Here is a 23,496-nt window from a genome sequence, read left to right on the forward strand (position 1 = left end):
CTGACAGACTAAGAGGCACAAGGGTAATAGGAGATGGATAGAAATGAAAAGGGAGATTAACGAGGGCCTCATTTGACGGAAATGTGCGGTGGTGATGGCGTCGAGGGGTTGACAATGAATTGACAGCCCGTCACCAGACATCTATCAGAAATATTCAGAGGTGTTTTGGGGTGGTGGTGGTATACGGCAGAGAGATGGAGAGATGAGAGAGAGAGCGCTGGAGCTGGAGGCCCAGGCACGGTGATGGATCACCTACATGCTGCAGCAGCCCCGCCACGCTGAACTCACCCTCAGAATTGATGAGCCACACCTCTTGTCTCCCCTTCTCCCTTTTCCTGTCATATCCACTGTTCCTCCATCACCTTCCTCCATTCTCTATCTCTTGATTTCGTCAGTCTCTGTTTTTCATCTTTTCCAGCTTCTTCGTGTCTCTGTCTCTCTCTGGCCTATCTCCACCTTTATCCTCTCTCTTAATTTCTTTTTTCCCTGTACCTTTTGACTACCCCACCCACTCTTTGTGTCAAAATCAGGCAGGAGAGCCATGGAGGTGCCATACTAATAAGGTTAGAGAGAGCATCTCTGTTTCTCAGGGTGACACCTTTATAAATGACAGGAGCACGAGGCCTTGCCGGTGCTCAATCACCTCTGCAGGGGCTCGCCCGTGGGGAGCTCAGCATGTGTGGTGTGTGAGCGAGTGCGTGCGTGCATGTTTGTGTGTTATTGCCTCTGTGGGTCTTGCAGCAGCCAGGTTTACGGTGGAGCTAGTTGGAGTGGACAACAGTATTAGGAAGGAAACGGATCTGGAGGCATAGTAAAGGCGAAGGAGAGAAATGACAGCCTGGAGCTCATCTGACCAGTACTGCCTTGTTATGACTCCCTGATGTGTGCACCAGGGGCACACAAAACAGACACTTCCCCCCTTTATTGCCTTACACCACCTCTATCTCTGTTCTGTAGTCTGTCGCCTCACAGGCTCGCTTTATGGCCTCCACTGAGGGGCGGGATGTTATCTGCTTGTATAGGTCTACGTTATAGGCTCCTTTTTTTTCTACCTTTTTCACTGTTTGTGTTTGTGTTTATGCCAGTGTTTTAGAACGGGATGCATTTTTGGATTACACAGGGGTATGCTGCGCTGCATGGGGGCTGTCCTTATCAGTCGTATAACAACACAACCACCTTTGTGGCTATTCATGATCAATAAATGCAGGCAGAGTTGCGGAGAAAACTGAGAACATACAATGATTCAAATGTGTTTAGGAGACGTGCAGAGCTCAAAGTGATGTGACGTGCTGCTGGCTAACAGTACAGCAGAATCTGCAGCAGCTAGTCTAAATTGAGTTAACACAAATGCATGCTCATCCATACAAGATAGAACTTAGGGATGTCGTTGCTGTGTGGACGCTGCGTTGCCATGCCCTGTCCATGAGTTCATGTGGCTTCAGTTCTCAGAGGGCTACAAAAAACATAGGAAACAAGCTAGTTTTTTTTAACAGGAGAGACTTCAGAGACCAGGTCCAAAGCCCCCAGGAGCACACGGACTTAAGGCAATCAACCTTTATTACAGACCAACATTTCGACGCCAACTGCGTTTTCATCAGGGTCAAACCGATCTGAGACTCATTCTCTTACAGTAAATAACCTCCCCTAGTTGGGAACTGATTCAGCATAGGCTGGAAAAATGGGGAGGGAACAATAATCTGCATGTAGGCAAGGTAAACCATCATACATCATATAATAATAATAATAATAATAATAATAATAATAATAATAATAATAATAATAAAAAGAGAGAAGTAGAAGTAAATAAATAGTTGTTTTTGACTTTACATGCATGCTTTACATGCATTTTATGATATTTGGATGTTGGATGTATTTACCTTTATCGTTGTGATACATATTATTATTATTATTATTGTCCTTACTAAATCATTTCTGATATATGTACATGGATGTTGTCACTGATGAAGTCACAAACAACTATTTATTTATTTACTTCTACTTCTCTCTTTTTTATTATTATTATATGATGTATGATTGTTTACCGTCTACATGCAGCTTATTGTTCCCTTCCCATTTTTCCAGCCTATGCTGAATCAGTTCCCAACTAGGGGAGTTTATTTAAGAGGATGTGAGTCTCAGATCGGTTTGACTCTGATGAAGACGCAGTTGGCGTTGAAACGTTAGTCTGTAAATAAAGTTGATTAACTTAAATCCGTGTGCTCCAGTGTGCTTTGGACCTGGTCTCTGAAGTCTCTCCTGTTACAAGATTGCCCTATTCTGTGAGCACCGACAGGCCTACTATTCCTTGTGAAACGGTTGAAGCGCGTTTAACCTCCTTTCCAAACTCTAGTTTTTGTTCGGCAAACTAGGTTAGGGACTATAGCTATTACTTTGAGATTCAGTGATAGCGTTTTCTTCTCTCAGCATGCAGGAGCTTTAGACCAGAATGTCATGAATGGCAGAACAGGAGCAGGCAGATCATTGGAGTGGCATCAGGAAGCCAGCAGGTGATAATCTTTCCACAATGCTATTGCTGTTACAGTTCTCCTCAAGCTGCCAGGAACGGCAGCCCACGTCAGTAGCAAGGAAAGGGCCTCTGTGTTAGGCTTTAATGCATGCCATTGTGCGTACATATATATACACCCTTCTGGCTGTTGATGTATGTGCGTTGCCTGCCAGTGCTGATAATTGGAGAGAAAACAGTGAAATAGCTGTGAAGTTTGGAACACCTCAGCCACAAGCGCAGGCCATGGAAGTGACTGCAGCGTCATCATTCCTGACCATAAAAGCTGCTCAGCCAGTCAATGCAGTCTGAGTTCATTCTCTCCTTGCTGCCCAGTCTGAGCTATTTTTAGCCTACCCTGTGCAGCGTGGCTCAACGCCTGTCGTAGCTACCTGGATATGAGAGCTTTGTCACTCCTGCAGGCTGGAGCAGCACTGATCTTGCAAGCTTTACAGCTTCCTATTTCCACAGCGAGGGTTGCAAAACAACTCCTGCAGTGAAAGATTGAACAGAGACACAGAGAGAGAGAGGGTAACAATGGAAGACAAACAGATAATAGTGATAAGTCTAACTGAAACAGCAAAAGGCATTTCATTAATGTATTAACTTATGCTTTGCGCTTGATGCGACGAGACAAAAACAGTATTCTACCGAGACAAGCTGACACTTAACTAAAACAATTCACAGCATTATTGATTAACTGATTAAAATCTAATACAAGAAAAACTGAGAGCAATGTCTCTTTTTCAGCAGTGCACCGTTTACATGGTTTTACAATGATAAGTGTAGTCATTTTTTGTTACCGTATGATTCAACACACACACCGTTGCAACTAAAATTATACGGAAAATAAAAGACGGGACTTAAAGCCACCCTCCAGTGTAATTTGCTGAGGCAAGAGTGGCCGGTGCTGGTGGACGGTGCACCTCTAAAAAAAACGTCCCGAAACTGCATTTCAAATGGCGAACCTTGGCAACATGGCCATCCGTCTTCAGGTGCACTGTGGGCGGCGTGTGGAGCTCGGCTCCTCTGTGCAGCAGCAGCCAGACGGCCGCCTCGACTGGAGGAGACGGTGAAGAAGAGAGCGAGTGAGAGAGAGTCGTTGTGCTAATTCTTGTCTCATTTGTGGTCTGATAAACAGTAAATTCATCTAAACTGGCAATCTGGTTGCCATGGTAATGAATTACGTCAGACTATTAACCAAACCCCCATTCTCTGTTTGAGAAAGAAAACAGGAAGTAAAGCTGGCTGGAGGGGGGCTTTAAAAAACCACAGAAGGCATACATGTATAATTTGTTGTGATGGATTTCTCTTAGGCCAGTACAGTAGGTGCTGAGAGGTGCCTTTTCTTGTGTTTTATATGCATTGTTAGTCACAGACATTTTGTTAAGGTAGTCTTTCTCCTGCAGGTATACAAACCTGTGCCTATTAATTCAGCATAATATTATTCAGCATTCCCTGGCATGGTAAACAAATGCTCCAAACAGATTCATTTGAAATGACTGCGCTGCAATCCCACGGTGCATTAGGGCTGTTTAAATGCAGCAAGTGCTCTGAGACACTCGCTCAGAGCCCCTCATAATAGTTTCTCCTTTCTTCTTGTTTCTCTCGAGCCTAGCCACGGCACCAGCGACACCACGTCACATGTGTAACTTTAACTTTGTTCCATGTTGCATCATTCCTTGGTGGCGTTTTTTTTTTACTGAGCTACATTTCTGGTTCTAGGCTTATTTTCTATCTATTTTGTTTTTGAATTACGCAACAAACAGGCAACACCAGTGAATGATGTAACATGGAAAACTAAACTAATAGACTGAAACCCTTTAAAATCTCTCAAGTTGCACACCAATCTTGCCAAAGATAACACATCCCAGTCCCGCGTTGCTCTGCCTGTGGGCTGCTGTGGCAAAAATCCTGTTTCTCAATGGGTGGTAATCTGAGGATTAATGACAGCAACACATCTGCCAGTCATGTGGCGGCGCGACACAGATGGCGAGGGATGCACACAAGGGGCGCAGACAGGGAAACGATTGGCTCCAACATTCTGTCATTTGTCCACTACAACTGTTGCAACGCTCTAATGTTTTCAATCAAATAAATCCATATTCCTCAAGTACATGAGTGGCTCCCACTTGAACAACCTGATCGTTGGGTCTTCAGTGAAAAGTTTCACTTCCTTGATGGAGAGTTTCATTGCAGTTATTTTGGGGTAATTGGTCGTTTCAAGCCTAAATTATGTGATTTGTTTTAATTGTTGTAGTATCTCTCAACATGTTAATAACAACATTTTTGTAAAATTGTATATTTACACCAATTTGTTTGTTATGATGGCATATTAGGGTCATTGTAGGCAGAAAAAATAATTACGAAGCCAGGGGAGGTGGGGTTAATATGATTATATAAAAGCTCTGAGATTAAAATCATGCATTTACGAGAAAAAAACGTTGGTATTCTCTAATATTTAAGTGGCAAATTTACAATAAAAAATGTGCAAGATTTTAAAGTCATGAATTTTGTCATAAAAAACTCAGGAGTACAAAACCGTGGTCATGAAAAATAGTGGGGTATTTATTAAAAAAAAATTGTTTTTCCTCGGCCGATCGTTGCCATGGTAATCAACCTTCAAATCAGTATTCAAATGCCTTGTTTATATATAAGTATGTAATAATAATGTATAATCCCATTATAGCCCATAAAATAAGGAATAATCCCACAACATTATTCATTATTCATGTTTAACATTAATTATTATTAGTTATTCTCAGACGGATATCGCTGTTAGTTGTGTGTAGAGGTGCGTGTGTACAGTAGTGCAGCAGCGGCGTTGTCCCAAAGTTTCGAATACCTTCGAATATTTCTCAACGAAGCTTCTAAACCCAAACATTTTTATTTGGTACAATCCAACTTTAATCTCAGAGAATATTCAAGTTTTTTTCTTAGATGTTTATGACTTTAATCTCAGAAAATGTTAGTTTTTTCTCTGAATATTACCCCACTCACCTGGCTCCATAATTCTTTTTTTTTTTTTTTTACCTACAATGTCCCTAATATGCTATCGTAGTTTGCCCTATAGAAGAAAAAAATGTTCTAATCTCAATTTTTTTCTACACTCCCTCCCCTTTCTACTTCAATGTATTGCATTTACTTACATGTGTTGTCAGGCTACCACCACCAATGGCTCCCACAACAATAGCAGCAGACACTGTGGCTGATGTGATAGGAGTCCCATTGGCTTTCAGTGGCGCAGTAATAGCACATATCCAATATGGAGGCAGAGAAAAGATGATCCTAACAATGCCTCTTGCAGTGCCTCTGGCTACAGAGCCAACACACACACACACACACACACGAGAGCGCACGCTAACTGTGTTTTGCCTCCCTTAGAGGAGCAGAGGAGCAGGCACATGTGTCTCCCTGAATTACTTTTAAGAAGCGGCGGTGGGAGTGATTCTATTCTTGTAGGAGAAAACGCAGTCAATTCTGATTTCATAAAACAACACTCTCACTCGCGGTGTGTGTCTCATTCTGTTTATTTCTCTGTTTTGGCTCCTTTCTCTTCATTCCCCTTTACTCCTTTGTTGTCTGACCAGGTGGTGGGTCCCCCGGCTGCGGGGGCTTTTCGGGTGCGCCCTTCCAAACCAACCGCCTTTCGCAAGTTCTACGAGCGCGGAGAGTTCCCGATGGCGCTGGAGCATGACAGCAAAGGCAACCGCATTGCATGGAAGGTAGGAGCGCTGCCCTCTGGTAAAGATTGACTAATGCTTGTGGTTTTCACACGCCATTGACAAAAAGGCTGGGGTGCTAAATGTGCCATCAGGGAACGTTATATGTCAGAATGGGGATGGGATTAGGAGCTTTCAAGCAAAAAAAACTTTTTTTAAATTTACAATTACACACAACTCTGGGATACAGTAGTCCATGCACACAAGCTACTGTTTGAATCCACCCTTGCTGTCAAGCAGTTGTGGTGGTTGAAGTTGAAGCCTCGATGGGTGCTGTGCAAACACCATTTATCGACATCATTATCAGCTCGGCTGAAGGTGATGATGACAGTTTCTCACATCTTCACAGATCCAATGTGGGGTGTTATCCTGTAGGAGGCAGTGTAGATCAGCTCACTTGAGGGCTCCACCTGTCTCACAGAATCCATCAATCACAAACTCTAAAGGAACTCAGGGCCGTCGCAGCAAAACACAGGGACTAATTCTATATATGTATTCGTGTGTACTGTATGAGTGCCATTAGACTGCTGACTGGCACAGTGTGTGTGGGATGGATACATTCTTCTAATCACCATATTGCTTTAGTTCAGCCACCGCTGTGCTGCCAGCTATTCCATAACGTCACAACCGCCATGCAGCAACCACTCTTAATGACTTTTATTCATAGTAAGCAACGATAAATGAATCAAACAAATCATTCCCTTCTCCTCCCGTCTTTTCCTACTTCAAAGAGAGAAGGGTTGGTGGGTGAGTGAGCTCTCTCGCTAGTTAGCTGTCTGTCTTCAGGTGAAAACACTGTAAAAGCTCTCTTTGTATGAATTATTTATGTAAAATGTTCAAATGAATCTTTGCGTTTGCGAAAAATAATGGATTTCTTTTGTGCCCTGTCCATGAAAAAGCACTCAGCAAATGGGATGTGGTGTATGAAATTGTTGCTGTCATCTCCAATGCAGCTGTTATGCTTATTGATTTCCCCCCAATACTTATACACATGCTAGTCATTTTTTAAAATCCTCCTCAAAAGAAGAGTTTATTTGCTCAAGCTCACTGACACTGACTGTGAACAAGTGGAATGTCGAAATGCCGTGTCTGTTTTAGTGGAGGAGACACATTTTTCCTATGATTAGTGCTTCCTTAAAATCAGATCAGCCTTCTGTTTGTTTAAAGCGGTTCAGGTAGAGGTGGCACTCGCTGTGTGGGTTTAAATGTGGGTGTAGTGTAACAGAGAGTGTAACCGTGATCGGAGTAAGTGGAGAGGGGCTGCGGCGTGTTTGCACTGAGCTGCCCTCGGGGCACAGGTTCAAGACGGCAGCTCCGGATCAATCCCAGTCTGAGAGCTCAGCCCCCTAGCAAATAAAAAGTCTGGGGAAAGTAAGAAAGAGAGAGAGAGAGAGAGAGAGAGTCTTTCGGAAAGAAAAGATAAATGGTGTGTTGATTTAGTTTGTGGGCTGAGTACTCAGGCATAGTAGAGTGTGTGTGCATGTGTGTGTACTGTATTTGTGTATCAGTTAGACTGTCTGTATTGATGAGTCTGTGTATTCAGGTCAGGAGTTCAGCTTCCCTCCTACAAAGTTGCTGTCCCTACATGTTTGCCTCTGCGCAGCAGCAAACAGCCAGTGTGACCATGAAATACACAAACATGCCTGATTGAATGTCAGACCTGTGCTCTGTTGCACCTGCACCCATTGTGTAAGAGTACTGAACACCTAAACCATTGAAGATAAAAATAAATAAATAAATAAATATTCAATTTTATTAAAGCTGCAGTGGGTAGAAATGATGCAAAAATGATTTGTAGTGCATAAAAAAATCATGTGCCTCTGTGTCCTCCGGTGCTCCTTTTGGCATTTGCAAGATTTCACAGACCGGAAGAAAACAACCAATCAGAGCCGAGCTGGAGTCTGCCGTCCAGCTGCCGTCCGCGTATGAGGAGCTGTCAATCACTCGCAAAGTCTGATCAAACGGTCAAACTAGGCAGTGCTGATCAAATATGAATCAATATTCTGTTACTGTAATGCCTATTTCCCGTCTCAAATGTTTTCAGAAACATCTTGTAGTGTACGGTTTAGCTGTAAAATTAGAAAGTTTGTAACACGGCAGCCATGTTGAGATCATTTGAGGAAATACCAAGCACCGCCCACCAGCTGGAGCACAGTCAATAGGAACGCTCAAGGTGCAGAAGTCTAGTTATCTCTCAGAACACTTGAATTACAATATGCTGAAAGGTTATTATGGAATATTTGCCCGATGATGCCAAAAGTATTCTGCCTACTGCAGGTTTAAGTTACTTTTGGAAAGTGCCTGCTTTGATTGCTAGATGACACAGAGTTGACCCTAGCATGCAGCAGCAGGTTTGATATCCTGTATCAGCTTATAAAATATTTATGGAAATTTGTTAGCAAACACATGCTCGACTTACACATCGAGCAGAAACGAAACAAAATGCGTTTTTGAGTTTCGCAATCCTCTTTATTGCTTGCCAAATGAAAGGCCAACATTTTCCTCGCGCTTTAGATTTAGTTGGGCCCGCTAACTTCTGAAAAATATATCTCGGTCTCTTTGGCTCGCTAAATGCTCAAGAGCCACTCAATAAATAAAGCTGCCCACCATTTCACGCTGGGCAGGCAGTGTAGAATTGGCTCTTGTGAGCAGTCTTGCGTATATCTTGCATATAGAACTGCAGAGTGTGGTGTTGACTCTCAGTGGGATCATGTGATACCAACCAATTCATTTAACAGGGAGTAATTTAAATCAATGTTAATATCAAAAATATTGCATCATGGGGTTTTGATAAGGTTCATGATTAATTGTTGGAACAGAAAACATCAATTTTTAATTATCTGCAATTATTTGTGCAGCCCTAACCATATTTTATGGTTTCAAAACATCCCGTTGTTGGATACAATGTTGGTGAAGGAGTCTTCTTATATTTGTTTTATTGTAGATGGCAATAAGTAGGGAGCTGGAGCTTGGTGTTATTGGATGAATATTTCCTCATCGATAGAACCGGTATCCGCCTTTCTTAATAAAACAAATGAAAAGCGAGCCTTACCTGTTATTGCCAAGTACGAGAAAGCTTTGCAGCTTAAAAGAACATGGTCAGCTCTGTTGTTACAGTACGATCCTGCCGAAGCTGTGTGCTCCATCCTGCAAACATACAGTATTTGTTGAAGTTACCGTAGAGAAGGAATGTGTAGAAAATGTGTGAGGTCTAAATAACAAACAATTATGAGCCCGGAGACATGCAACTTTGTGTATTTGTGTGTCTGTGCGTGCTTGCATGTGTGGTTTTATAGTGTGTGTTTGAGTCCATGTGTACAGGGGGGGAATGCAAGTGAACTAAATGTCAAGGGCAAGTTGGAAAAAAGGGAAGGTTGTATCTGAAAGGTAATTTGGCTCTCCAGAGGTAAAAGCCTCAACTGTAATGGCGCGCTCAGGTAAAAGCTTTACACGTATGGGGAACATGTGCGGCAGATAGATAAGAGAGGAGACGAGCGAGTTCCTATCCCCGTCTCTGTGTGTTTGTGTTCCTGCGTGTTTGCGTTTTGCGTGCGTGAGTGTGTGTATGTTTGTGCGTATATATTTGGCCCCTGCCATGACGTAGAAGCCAAAGGCCTGGAACAGCACCGTAATCTACTGCCATCCCCAGAGCCAAAAAGAGAGAGATAGAAGGAGAGAGAGGGAGAGAGGGGGGAAAGTGAGAGAGAGAGAGACAGGGGGGGAGAGAGAGCTCCACAGGGACTCAGCAATCAGGAGACATGGCAGCCGCTTGGCTCTCAGTTATAATGGATGAGTTGAGGTCTTCCTGCGTTCCCCGTGGGGCTTGGTTCGACTCTCCCATCTCTACCCTCTGCTGTGCTCCGCGGGCTCGCAGCCAAACATCCTAGTACACAGATGCATGCACACACACTCACCTCACATGTGCCATACACCTCCTAAACAGCCTTGTTTATTTCATTTCATTGATCGCCTATCTGCTTTATCTTGTCCCTTGATCTCCTGTTCAGCTCAGTGTCTCCTGTACGCTCCAGGTTGTTGTTTTGTCCTCTTTATAAATCCTGCCTGTCTGTTTCTGCAGGCTTCCATGTTGCCCACCGCGCCCCCCCCACACTCCCCCTTTCTCTTGGTTCATGTACTTTATCTATTCCCCTTTGTCCTTTAACAGGGTCTGTCTGGGGGCAGAAGTAAAAAGCCATTTTATAAAAATATCAATGCAAACCTGATTTCTTCCCACCCTCCGCCACCGCACCGGCCTCAGTCTGCAGAAGGGACGCAGAGATGAGGCGGGGGGGGGGACAATCAATTAATCTGATCAAGCGCTTTAGGAAATGGAGAGCGTAAGCGCTCCTAGGGGACGGATATCCATCTCCTTGGGATGATTGAATTACGCACCGAGTGAGAGTTGGAGAGGAGGGAGGGCTGGAGAAATGAGGTGGTTAGGGTGACCGAGGATGAGGGAGCATGTGCTTGAGAAACGCAGTGGGAGTGTGCGCTTGATACGAGAGAGTGAAAGATAGAGAGACAGAAAATGAAATAGAGCAAGAGCAAAAAGAGAGTGGGGTGAAAGAGAGATGAGGTCATTGCAGAAACAGCAACAGAGCCTTATTTCTCTCCCTCCCTCCCTCCTTTCCCCCCCCATCCGACCATTTACATTTTTATGTGTCATACCTTATGCTTGATAACCCCTTCTTTTGACAGCTGTATTACATGGCATGGGTACATCATTTTGCTTTTTCAATTCAATTCACAGCTGAGTGCTGCTCTTGACAAATTTGTCATTTATGTAACAGTAAATTGTCTTACAGTACAGTACACATATGGACCAGCACTATGGAGGACTTTATGGCAATGGCCCGTGGCACAATAATACAGTAGCTGCGTTGTCTCCTATCTAAATTTAATTTGTTGTAATTAGGGCTGTCAAAGTTAACGCGTTACCGCAAATTCATTTTAATGCCAGTAATTTCTTTAATGCAACCTGCGATTTTTAGGTTAGAGTGGCTCAGTTTTAAAGCTAGAGTGAAGATACTGGTATCACATGAAACTAGAAAACCTAAGGAATCCATTCGTACCAACCATGTCATACTAGCTTGTTGCAAAAGCAGATAAATAACGCTCCAAACTTGTGCTACATTTTAGTGAGGAGAAACTGGCATAGCCATTTTCAAAGGGGTCCCTTAACCTCTGACCTCAAGATATATGAATGAAAATGGGCGTCATGGGTACCCACGAGTCTCCTCTTTACAGACATGTTCACTTTATGATAATCACATGCAGTTTGGGGCAAGTCATAGTCAAGTCAGCACACTGACACACTGACAGCTGTTGTTGCCTGTTGGGCTTGAGTTTGCCATTTTATGATATGAGCATATTTTTTTGAGGGGGTTTCTGGACAATATTTGTCATTGTTTTGTGCTGTTAATTGATTTCCAATAATAAATGCATACATACATTTGCATAAAGCAAGCATATTTACCCACTCCCATGTTGATAAAAGTATTCATTCATTTGTGATTAAGCGCGATTAACTATGGACAGTCATGCGATTAATCTCGATAAAATATTTTAATCATCAGCCCCAGTTGTAATATCATAGACTCAAGTGTATGACTGACAAAGGCTTACTGCAACATTGTGCTAATGTTTTCTCCTGGAGTTCTATACAGATATTAGAAAATAACACCTCTATAAAACTGATACTATAGCCAGCCAAAAGTGCAGCAGCGTACTGTAGCACTTTCACAACAGCTGCTTCATAGAAATGCCTCAGTGAGTGAGCTCCTCCATTGTTTTGCACAATATGGTGCAACATATTGCTAAGAAATGCACTGCTCCTTTCGAAACGCCACACTCCTGCACAAAATGACCTTCTCTTCTACTTCTGTTGAATGCATACCAAACCTTCTCTTCTGCTCTATGTGAATGATTTCTTATCTGCGGTGAGCACTAGAGCTTTGTCGGGGGAACCTTTGAATAGACAGAATAAAATGGGGTTAACCATGCGTTTTCTCCGGCTCCCTGGCTGAAAGCTAGGATACTCTGGGGGGATAGTTCTGTGTCATAAGGAAAAAGATGAAACACAATAAGAGGAGAGAATATGAACAAGCCCCCCTGGGCTTTCTCTGAGAGGAGAGGGAAGAGAGAAGGAGGGAGTTTAGATTAGAGAAGTGGAAAAAAGCACCAGGCATTCTCACAGAAAAAAGAGAGATGAGAAGAGAAAGAGGGGGAGTAGAGGAAGGAAAGGGCCTCCAACAAACAACACTGGCTAACCATCAAGGCCTGCACGGGCTGCCTCCCTGGAGGGAGGGAATTGTCGAATGACTGCTGGGAAGGAGCTCGATGAGCTGCGCCGCTGCCATGCTGCTGGTGTGACTGCAGGAATGGAGGGACTGTTGGAGCAGAGGTATCCAGCAGAGAGAGCTTGTATGCGGATTTTGAACTGGTACACCGCCTGCCGCCCTCAGCTATTATTCATAGCAGACAAACGCCACGTGAAGCTGATGATGGTTGTTTAGCCTGTGGGCCTTCCACTCTTGCTGTGGTATAAGATAATCTCAGAAAAATGGATTTTTGGTGAAAATGGAGGATGCTTTTATTTCGGAAGATGACTTACAATGTGAATCAATCCATTTTTAGTTCTCTATATGAGTATGGAAAGTGACGCTGCTCCTATAGGGGGCTCAGTTGCATCCTAAATATTTTTTCGTGATCCTCATTTCCAGCAATAGTGATCTATATCTGTGAAGCTTCCACGCACGACGCTTTAACTGGCAACCAACTGCTTCCGAAGATCGTATCTGCTCTTCTCACAGCTCATGTTGACACTTTTAGACATGGGTGCAGACATGGAAAATGAGCTTCTCATTCTGTGTAATGATCTTTGGAACGCTATGCAGTCTCTCATAATGAAACGCTCACCTTCTGTCCCACTGTTACTTCCTCTCCTGGTCCCCGAGCTCACATCATCCCTCCGGACACCCTGTTGATCTCAGCTCCACCACTGCCCCGCCGCAAGCCTCCCACATCTCCAACCCCAGCTGCAACCCCACACAGCTGGCTCCCCTGTGCAGATGGTGACTAAAACAAATGCACACTCTCTCTCATAGGGAAACACTGTGACTCCTTCTAGGCAGATGGGAAAAGCCGTGGATAGCTGGGGGTAAAGAAGGGAGAGCGAAGTGATAGATGACATCACGGTGAAGAGCGGGAAGGAGATTGTGGAAGGGGCAGGGTGGCTACCAAATTAGACAGAGACAGAGGACAAGACAGAGAGGGACATGGCTCGTCTGCCAAGGCTACAAATCATGTCCCTGAATGCAGCACCAGCGCTGTCACCCCTCCCACCCACAAAATAAGCCAGAGATCTATTGATTGGCACTCGTATTTGCTAGCGGGCTCCAGCTCAAAATGGAGCCTTTAATTAACTTAATGGACCGGCTGCAGCTGTGTGTGAGCCAATGAGGGAGGAATAGAAATAGATAGATAGAGCGAGCGAGGCTGTGAGAGCCAGCATAAAGAATAAGTGGGGTTAACTGCAGACCCTTTCTACTATCAGTCAGGATGGACAGGACATAGGCAAGGAGGGAGAGGGAGGTGAGATGAGAGTGCGGTGCGTTTCCCCGTTCAGATGGACCACCAGCAGGGGTTTCTGGTGTCGGTCCGATTGGGGTATCTCCAGGTGCCCTATCAGACCCCCTCATGCCATGCTCTCAGTCAGCAATCACCCCCAAAATGCCTGCTCCCTGCCAGTCAGACCCCTGTTTCTGCACTCTGCTGCCCGCTCTCCTCCGCCCACCTCTCTCTCTCTCTCCCCTCCTGTATGCACCATTCTCATTCCTGTCCACTCATCCATTCTGTCAAAGGTTAATTGGTTTGGAAATGATTCGATTCATTCTGGACGTTAATGCTGTTATCATGCTTTTGTTCGAAAAAAAAAAAAAAGAGAAAGAAAAACTACCCCCCACATGCACTTAAGCCTAATTTAAAATAAAGGGGAAAAAGAAAAAAAATCCAATTTAATCTTTTTTTTTTTTCTAACTCTGGCTCAGGCTTGTCCCCACAAGTCTTTTCCTTTAAATTATGGCAGAATTTCATTACCTTGAAAGCTTTTCTGCCCCCTCCCTCTGCTCCCCCTCCCTGTCTCCAATACTTTGAATGGATCAGGACTAATGTCTTTCTTGTAACCTCAAGGTCGGAATATTTGGATCCGTGGAAGCGCTCAAGGGTCTCTGTGATTAATGCACTGTACAAAGTACCTTGGAAAAATGCGGTGGCTGATGGCTGCACGGAGTGATCAGTTGTGCACCCACACACACACACACACAGATACGCAGACACATCCGCTGGAGGTAGTTGTAGATAGAGGTGCCCCTGTCAGTGCCCTTGATGTGGATCATGGGACGAATTCATATTCAAATAGGGTTACCTAGAGGCCCTCGCGCAATTCCCCCCCAACAGTGCCGTATAGTACTTCTATCCCCAAGGAGCTTTATGCTTTTCTCTCTTCAGGATGTTACATCTTTACTTACACAGGCTTTGTTGGACACAACTAGGCTATCACTTCCCTCAGAGCTGCTTATAGGATGACGGATTTTCATTGGAGCACATCATTCTCGGTGGAGTTCCTCTATGAAAAAGTCCAATTTCACCTCAGTGCTTCAACAACAATTTCAGTTTTCATTTACCTGTTGGTATGCCACGTCAGAGAGTTAATTAGATTACCTCTAAATGTCAAAGACAGATGGTTTTCCCCACTCTGGTATCTACAATAAAACAGCCCCTGCCTGATTACTTCTGTGGTCTTGATGTTTTTTGCTGACACAGCTGCGATGTCTGATAAAAATGTGATTTTCTCTGTTTCCGCGGCCACCTTGCAGAGGCCCTCTCAGTGGCTGATGTGCATGCTGTCCACGCCCTATTGATCAGAGACACAGAGGCCTCTGTATTGAAGTTGTTTGCAGAGCTGCAGATGCTATCTCCACTTTTGTTAATTATTTACATTCGGTTCCACAAATCTGATCAATAGTTAATTGAGCCAGCGGGAGCTGTCTGAGAGGGGGAAAAAAAACGAAAACTTTGCAGAACTAAGGGACACAATCTTCAGTGCTGCCAGTTTTATTTTCCCTCATACTCTTAAATACAATAATACTATATTGGCTTTACTGGTTTAAAGACAACAGAAGAAAGCCTGGAAGAAACATTGAATGGCTTCATGCTCCACGCACTAGTCTAGTCTTCACCCTTTTTACAGCTGCAATAACTCTAAATGGCAACATTTTAAGGGAGTAGAACTCATGGCTATTCTCCTGATTGAAGTGCCATTTAAAGTGGCAGGTGGCTGACTAGAATACGCTTGTAGTGTTTGTCTCTGGTGGGCTGTTGGGAAAGAGAGGCCTCTGAAGTCCAGGGGCTGTTTATCAAAGCGTGCATAGAACAAAATCTGTGTGTATGAGCTGCCCATACGCACAAGATAGTTGGCATTAATGAAACACACGTATACACACCTGTATGCACAAGATAGTTGGCATTAATGAAACATGCGTATACACACCTATATGCAGTCCCACCTGTTCTATATCTGCTTGTGCATGAAGAGGCTAATTTGCAAATATATATTTTATATTTTTTGCTCCCTGAAGGCAGAGATAGCAGTGACCTTAGTAAATATTGTCCAATGTCAAACTTCAATCAGTTCTTCTTAGTGCACTACTTTCCAAGTCCACATCTGTCTAATTATAGATACAATTATAGCACTATCTCAGCTGTTATTTAATCAAAAAATATTAAATTACTGGTTAAGATAACAGACATATTTATCAAAACATTTGAATGCATTTGATCATGTAATTTTATAAATATTATCTTCCGTTGGTTTCAGCAGGAGGAATGCCTACAACTGGTTTATCAGCTATTCATCGGTGTGTGAGAGAACTTGACACCTGCCTCATGTCACTGAGGCTGTTTAAAATATATAAATATGCAGATATCACTTTACACTGTTTCGCTGCTTCTTTCCAGTTAACACTGAGATGTTACAAGCCTCTGCAAGATGCTCTTATGTTCCTTAACTTGGTACTTACATAGCAATACATAATGTAAGTAAAACAAAATTCATGTTGTTATTGCAATTTAGAGAACAGAATTTTGCATATTTCTAGTGTGAATAGTTTTAATATTGCAGTATTAAAACATTATTTTATTATAATATTTTATTATTGGATCACAGAAAACTGAAATACAGTACTTTGGCATCTGACTCATTGAAAAATTGACATGTGAATACCGTATCATGTATTCAAACTTGGCAAACTGCGTCAAAGCTTTTTGTTCAGAAACAGAAGCAGCTTCCCTGTGAGTTGTAGGAAAATAATCTAGGCTACAGGGATGTCATTTGAGGACATATAACCTCCTTAACTGAGCCTTTTGTTTGTTTATTATTTTGTGATTCTGTAATATGCCCTAGTAGCCTAAATACTGTATAGGACTACTTGTGGAAACATGGAGCAAGAAGAAAAAAAAAAAAATCTGACGTTGAGCTAAATGAGGTTTCAGCTAAACAAAACTTTTTAATTAGTAGCACTTTCACACATGGCATTTCCAAAAGAAAAAAACACAGCATGGGGGCAGTTGACATATGCTGGGAACACTTGTTTCACCTATAATAAGAACTGTGGCAGAGGTGAAGAAAAAAATAGCTTGACCTTAAAAGAACTCCACAAATTGCAGTACACCGAGAGACATTATTGCCACCGATGGGGTGCAGAGTACTTCAGTGTCATCCATAGATGACAAAATAGACGCAATTATTGGCGAGCTGTCCCTGAAACACATCACCTCTGATGATGACGCACTGAGAGAGCAACTCTGTCAACCACAGATGAGACTCAACCAAAGAAGTGAGCAACTTGTTGCAGCGTACCAGAACATTTCTCCATGTATATGTATATATACATGTGGCAGCAAAGTTTTGTATACATGTTTTAGTTCAATAAATAAGCACAGTCTGTATTTTATGTAGGTGAGATAAATAAGTGATTTCATTGAATAAGTTAATTAATAGTTATTAATATGTTAAAAGGTTAAAAGTCATTTAATGATCATTTGATTTAATTCATCTTGATATAATGTCTTTATGTGTTACCTTGTAAAGGCAACACTATATAAGCTTTCTGTTAGACAGGTAAGTAGGTTACCGTCACTTTAAGAGAAATAGGCTTCTTGTGATCATTGAGGTAAAAACAGTGGTTTGTTCAGATGAGGCTCAAGTTAAAGACCGAGTAACACGGTTTTCTTACCGTAGTACAGTTTGCTAATTAGGAGAACTTAGCTTTGAATACTCCTGTAAGAAGATACTACAAAACTATGGAAGAAAGATTTTTGTTTTATCCTTTTTTACATCAGAGTCCTGTGGAAGTTTTTCCTTTTCTAGTAAATGCACATGAGTAAATCCAAGGCGATCGTTGAGCTTCAACCCCCCACAATACATATACATATCTCCATGTATAAGTATAGGTCATAAACCCCGCCCCTTCCATGTTAGTGAATGGGACATGGGTCAAACTAAAAAGTCAAAGTACACGTCAAATTACTTTTTCTCAAAGATGGTTTTAGGTAGTTCTTATCACGCTGATCTATGTTCAAGTGTTCATTTTTTTGTGATAAGTTTGGTTTTAACCTCTTAAGCCCTAGGGTGCTGGAAGGTGTGGTTCACCTTGACAAACATGCCCAAAAATAGCTCCACAACTACCAGGTCTATATGCATGATCTTGGTCTCTATGGATAGGTAAGACCTCAGAGAATTCATCCCCAGTGTAACTAACATTGTGACCGCTACTATGCCTGAGTAAATTGTGATGAACCAAAGGAAAAATTTACATTTCTATCCTAGCAATGATGCCATGCACAGAGATGCCACTGAATTTATTCAGCAACTCATTGATTACAACTGTGCCGAAGCAGATATAAATAACACAAAGCACATAGATTCTACAAAGGTTTTTAATAAGGATAGGACCAGGCGGAGTCTCCGTTTGGTCACTTGGATACACAAAATGTGCCAAATGTTGTTTTTTTTACCTCTTGAAAGGGAATCTGGCTATAAAATACTACTGATATCCACTACAGGAGGCTATGTGCACACAATGGAGCCTTTGGCCATAACATTTACCCTGTGCATCATCAGATTATACCATTGTGCACAATATAAAATCAATAAAAAAAACAACTAAATTGTATAATTTTGATTCCAAATGGAGTAATGTTATTATAATAATGAAATATGATCAAGTTAAACTTAGATAATAACAAATAAGATCAATAACAATGTAAATAAGATAACAAAAAAGAATCCAAAGTCAAGTATGCACATTCAATATAAAAATGGTCAAAAATATTATAAAGTAAAAATACAATTTCTCGTGCGTTGATTTTGTAACTAAAATATTGAAATCATTGAAATCATTGGCACTGCTGACCTAAAGCTGGAGCTGGAGGAAGTTAATGTTCTAAATTACACCCTGAAAGAAATAAAGTGCTACAGAAGTTCCAGAAATGAACAGAAATGCCTCGTGAAAGTTTTCTTGGCAAGAAACAGCTATAAGCTGTAAATAAAACCCTGAACCGCTGGATTATCCCATGCCTAAATTGCACAGAATCAACAGAGTGTCAATCAATCTATCAGTTATGCTGACACGTTGACAATAGTGATGGAATTTGTAGAACGAGATGCAGTAAATCTGATATCGTGTGTTGAAATGAGTGTACACAAACTGTTGGTATACACAACTATTAAGGCCCTCCACTTTCCTGACAGGGAGAGCGGGGGGAGTGATGAAGCAGACCCTGGTGTATTTGTAGTTTGTATGCACGTGTGTTAATGTGTGCTTGTGTGTCTGTCTGAGTGATTGAGTGACAGGAACTGATTAAGGTGTGTAGTAGCAGCTCCAATTTTAGTAATCTGTGCTGCCACACCTCAGGGGAGGAACCGTGTGCGCCTGGCTCCAGCCGCTAATGCTGCAGGGCCCAGAATGCGTTATGAGGAGAAATTCATCTCATTGTTTCTGCTCCCATTTGCCAGTTTGAGCTGCACGTTTTGCCATTGTTACCTGACAAACGTGTCAATGACTAATCTGCCCAGGTATTCGACCACCACACCTTGTATTGGCTTCCTTATCTCGCTGCTGTTTCCAGCCTGTCACTGATAAGAAAGAAGGAAGGGAGGGATGTGTGTATGTGTGGAGCCGTGGAAATAAGAAAAAGGGAAAGAAAAAGAGAATGGTGGTTAAAAAAATAATGATATAGTGAGTGTCAGAGCGAAAGAGAGAGAGAGAGAGACAGAAATAGAGAAAGAAATAGGGCATGATTAAAGAGAGAGGTCTCTGTGGTGACACTCTCCCCCCTTTTTTCTGTTTTGTGCTTGTTGAACTTGCTGCGTTGTCATTGCCTTATTTCACGGGAGCAGATTAACAGCATCTCAGATTTGTCCTCATCTTCTTGGGCCAGAGGCTTGTATGCAGTCTTGAGAGAGAAAATACAATACATTGGGAGCACCCATCCATCCTCCAGCATCTTTAGGATAGTCACTTTTGTTTTGATTTGTGTGTGTGTGTGTAAATAAAGTGCACGTACACACACTTCGCACAAAGCGCCAGTCTATATTTCTCAGCGTAATGAGGAAGGCTCGGTAATTTGTGTTCAGATGGATGAGCAATAGAAGAGGCGAGCAGCAGCGTGGTGCCAGCCGTGACTCCAACTTCAATCTGAGTCTGACCTGACCCAGCAGTATTGCTAAATCTGACTTGTTACATGACGGGTGCTCTGGCTCACCTCGCCTCGCCGAGACAACCTCTGGCCGCAATCTGGGTGTCTTTGTCAGCTCGGAGCAGCCCCGGCCCTCGGAATCGCTGAGGTGGTGGATTTTCCTCTCCTCCCTCACTCAATCTCTACCCCTCCCTCCCTTCTTCCTTACCAACATCCACAAATCAGCATTTTTTTTTCTTTGCTGTCACCCATTCACACCTCCACGGACCAGAGGCTTCCTCAACACCAGGGGAGTATAGTCTAGAGATGGAAACCCCCAAGATCATTTCCTTACTGGCAATTAGCAGCACAAACTGTGTCCCACTCAGTGACCTAACAGACAAACTGAAAGGGACTGAAGGAAACGCATGACAAAAAAGAGGAGGGGAATGATGAGAAAGAGAGAGAATAAAACATACACACAGAAGGGCTTGATTAAGTGGTCTTTTAAATGCGCGAGTGGGTAGCAATTCAGCAGCTCTTTAGTCTCAGGAGGGCCTGTCTCAATTACCCTAATGAGTCAGAGTGACTCCGGCTTCCTAGGAAGGCTATGGGAAACAGGGAGCCCTGCGAGGCCATACAGGAGACGCTGGGGCCTTAATATGTGTGTGTGTGTGTGTGTGACATGCAGGATGTGGATGCCCTGTGAAGTTAAATGGAGCGTGCCGGGTTCCCAATGAGCCAGTGTTAGCTGGCGGACTGACACACAGTGACCTCCCACTGTGCACATCACTTTCTCATCTGGTGCTGTCAGGGAGTGGCAGTTAACCCCAGTCTGCCCTGAACCTTGGCCTTCGCTAAACCAATACATATCTCCAATAAAGGCCTAGCATGGAGAATGCACATGTCACAAAATGAAGGCCTACCTCTTTTCTTACCTTGCCTTGTAAAGACAAAATGAAATCATTCCTTGTGTTTGTGACCAGGAAAGTCTCACTGCTGTTAGCTACAGGTGTGGCTGTTGGAAATGTCATAATTTTTCTGATATACAATACAGTTGGCTTCCTGCTTCCTGACACAACGTAATGGAACCAGCCTCTGTGCTATATGTTAACCTCTCCGTCAACAAATGCACAAACACGCCACAAACTACGCTGTTGTGGAAGCTATCAGCGCAGTGTCATCGTCGCCATTACCCTCGTGTATCCAGCGTTCCCCTTCACATGACATTCCATTAGCAATTCAACACACAGCTACTCCACACCCTGTGGCCTCTCAGGAATACATGTCAGTGTAAGAGCACCGGGCTTTACAATCACTCTGCGTTATTCATTCAACCGTTCTCCATATTTACTAGTACACATCAGGACTCCATATACACACACACCATAAATACTGCTTTCTGGTTATTTTTGTCCAATATCCTGTAGTATCTGTTTAAAGTACAAAACAGTGGCTGTGTTTGAAACCATCTACTACGTACTACTGACGAACGCAGTATTCAATACACAGTACATACTGCATACTGCGTTTGTCAGTAGTATACAGTATACATCTGTTAAATTGATTTATTTTGTAGTATGCTAGGCCAGGCTTAGCCTTTAAACAAGCTCTTAACCCTTTGAACTCTGCAATAGAAATGGTCCACCGGTGCCTTCATTGGTATTTTTGCATATTATGATATAATTTCTTGGAGTATCTTAAAATGCTTCATACCCCTAAAATCTGTACAACCTAAGCTAAAAGGTTATGTAAGACAATACACCATAATAATTGATAACATATTGAAATTGTGTCATAAAAAAATACAGTTTTAATTTTATGATGGACATTTGTGTTGTGATGTTAAAACAAACCATCCATCAACAGAGAAATAAAAGCCTCTTGTCTACGAGACCAGTCTCTTGGGAGAGCTCCAACCAGCTCATAAGAGAGCTCCAACCAGCTTAACTCCAAGAACGTTGGAGCAAATTTTCATTTGGCTATCAATTTTTGTAAAACTGTAAATATTAAAAATCTACACAGTTGATTTCTCGCCTCAAAAATTCTCAGAAGTGAATTCATTGATGAAATAGCATACAAAAATTGTAAAAAATACTTGCCGGTTTTGACCACTATTGTTGTGACCATAAACAGTACTATTCCAGTGCTTTGCATTGTGGGATACAATAGGCAACGTAGACTGGTCCTATGCACACTGGAGATTTTTTTTCAAATCAGTATGACATCAGGGTATTTTCGGCATACTTTAGATTTTGTTTTTGTTTGCATACTGCATACTACATAGTTTGGCCAAACCAGTACGTACTGCTAGTATAGTATGCAGTTTCAAATACAGCCAGTGTTTTTTTTTTCTTGAAATGAAAGAGAATGCATATTCGACATGAAATGGCATTGTTATTCATACACTTACTTTCTAATTTCTTTGGAATGCTGTCCCGAGCCAGCCAGTGTTTTTGGCCCAGTAAGCAGATGGGAGGTCAATGTTGGTCAGTCTAGACAAAAGAAAATTCCTGCACAATCACATAATTATGCTCCTTTCATTGGTCGGTCTGTCTATAGGGTCGCTCTCTTTGTCCTTCTGTCAGTCTGTTTGTTACCGAGCAAGATATCTTGGCCAGATTACCCTGCAACTTGGTTTCAGGGTTATTTGTTTTTGGTGACCCCATGAAGTTTTGTCTTTCATCCCTCTGGCCAGACTTTGGTTCATGACAAAGTATCACAGACAAAAGACAAAAGGCTGTATTTCCATGAAATATGCTGTGGATATTCATGGTCCCTAGAGGATGAATCTTGTTTGTTTCCATTCATTTTTACTCTTCTTCTCATGCAACTCATATTCTAAAATCTTCACATGCACACAGCTCACTTCAAGTAATAATATGACAAGCCAATGGCACCAACATTTTAACATGCACATAACATTTTAAATAAAGTAATAGGCTAATTGTTTTGTATAGCCTTGTTCAGGTCAAACTTTTTTTTTGACCCCATTTTAAACTTTTAGTTTTGTTTTTCCTCAGCCTTTGTTTTTATCCTTGTATTTTGTGCTTACGGACGACGTGTTATTGTGGGGCCGAAGCCCTCACTGATAGCTATGTCACCTTTCACTTTCAATTGCTGCAGAACAACTGAAATCATTTGTCATTCTTTCTGGGCCACTGAGTGAAATATGACTCATAGGCCTCAGAAATGTTGAAATTGAAAAAGCACATTGTCACACGGGGGCCTTTGTCTCAAATCTCCTCCCTCTCCTCCTTCTTCCCTCTACACTCTCAGTCATACAGAAGAAATGGCTGCCATTTAGACACTCCTAACGGTCGCTCCTAATGGCTCTTTGTGATAGAAGTTATTTATGGCGGGATTAATTTTAATCTGTCAGTCTGGGGAGAAAAAAAAAAAAAATCTGCCCATGAAACGGCCATTTCAAAAGGGCTGCACCCTGTTGCTGACTACCAGAATGCTCCTCCTCTTATAAAGGAAATAAAGAAAAGTTGAACGCCAAAGCTAGGGGATGATTTAGCTCATTGCCAT

The 23,496-nt window shown here is 42.4% G+C and overlaps 1 protein-coding gene across 1 annotated transcript in view; it reads left to right on the plus strand.

Annotated features, from left to right (window-relative positions):
* pacrg (PARK2 co-regulated) overlaps positions 1 to 23,496 on the plus strand; it is a 147,612-nt gene that overhangs the window by 17,501 nt on the left and 106,615 nt on the right. Inside the window, exon 2 of the mRNA XM_037746597.1 lies at positions 6,094 to 6,228. Within this exon, the coding sequence (XP_037602525.1) occupies positions 6,094 to 6,228 (135 nt within the window). The remainder of the gene's footprint in view (positions 1 to 6,093; positions 6,229 to 23,496) is intronic.

Source organism: Sebastes umbrosus, chromosome 16, assembly GCF_015220745.1.
Source record: "Sebastes umbrosus isolate fSebUmb1 chromosome 16, fSebUmb1.pri, whole genome shotgun sequence".
Classification (NCBI taxonomy): Eukaryota; Metazoa; Chordata; class Actinopteri; order Perciformes; family Sebastidae; genus Sebastes; species Sebastes umbrosus.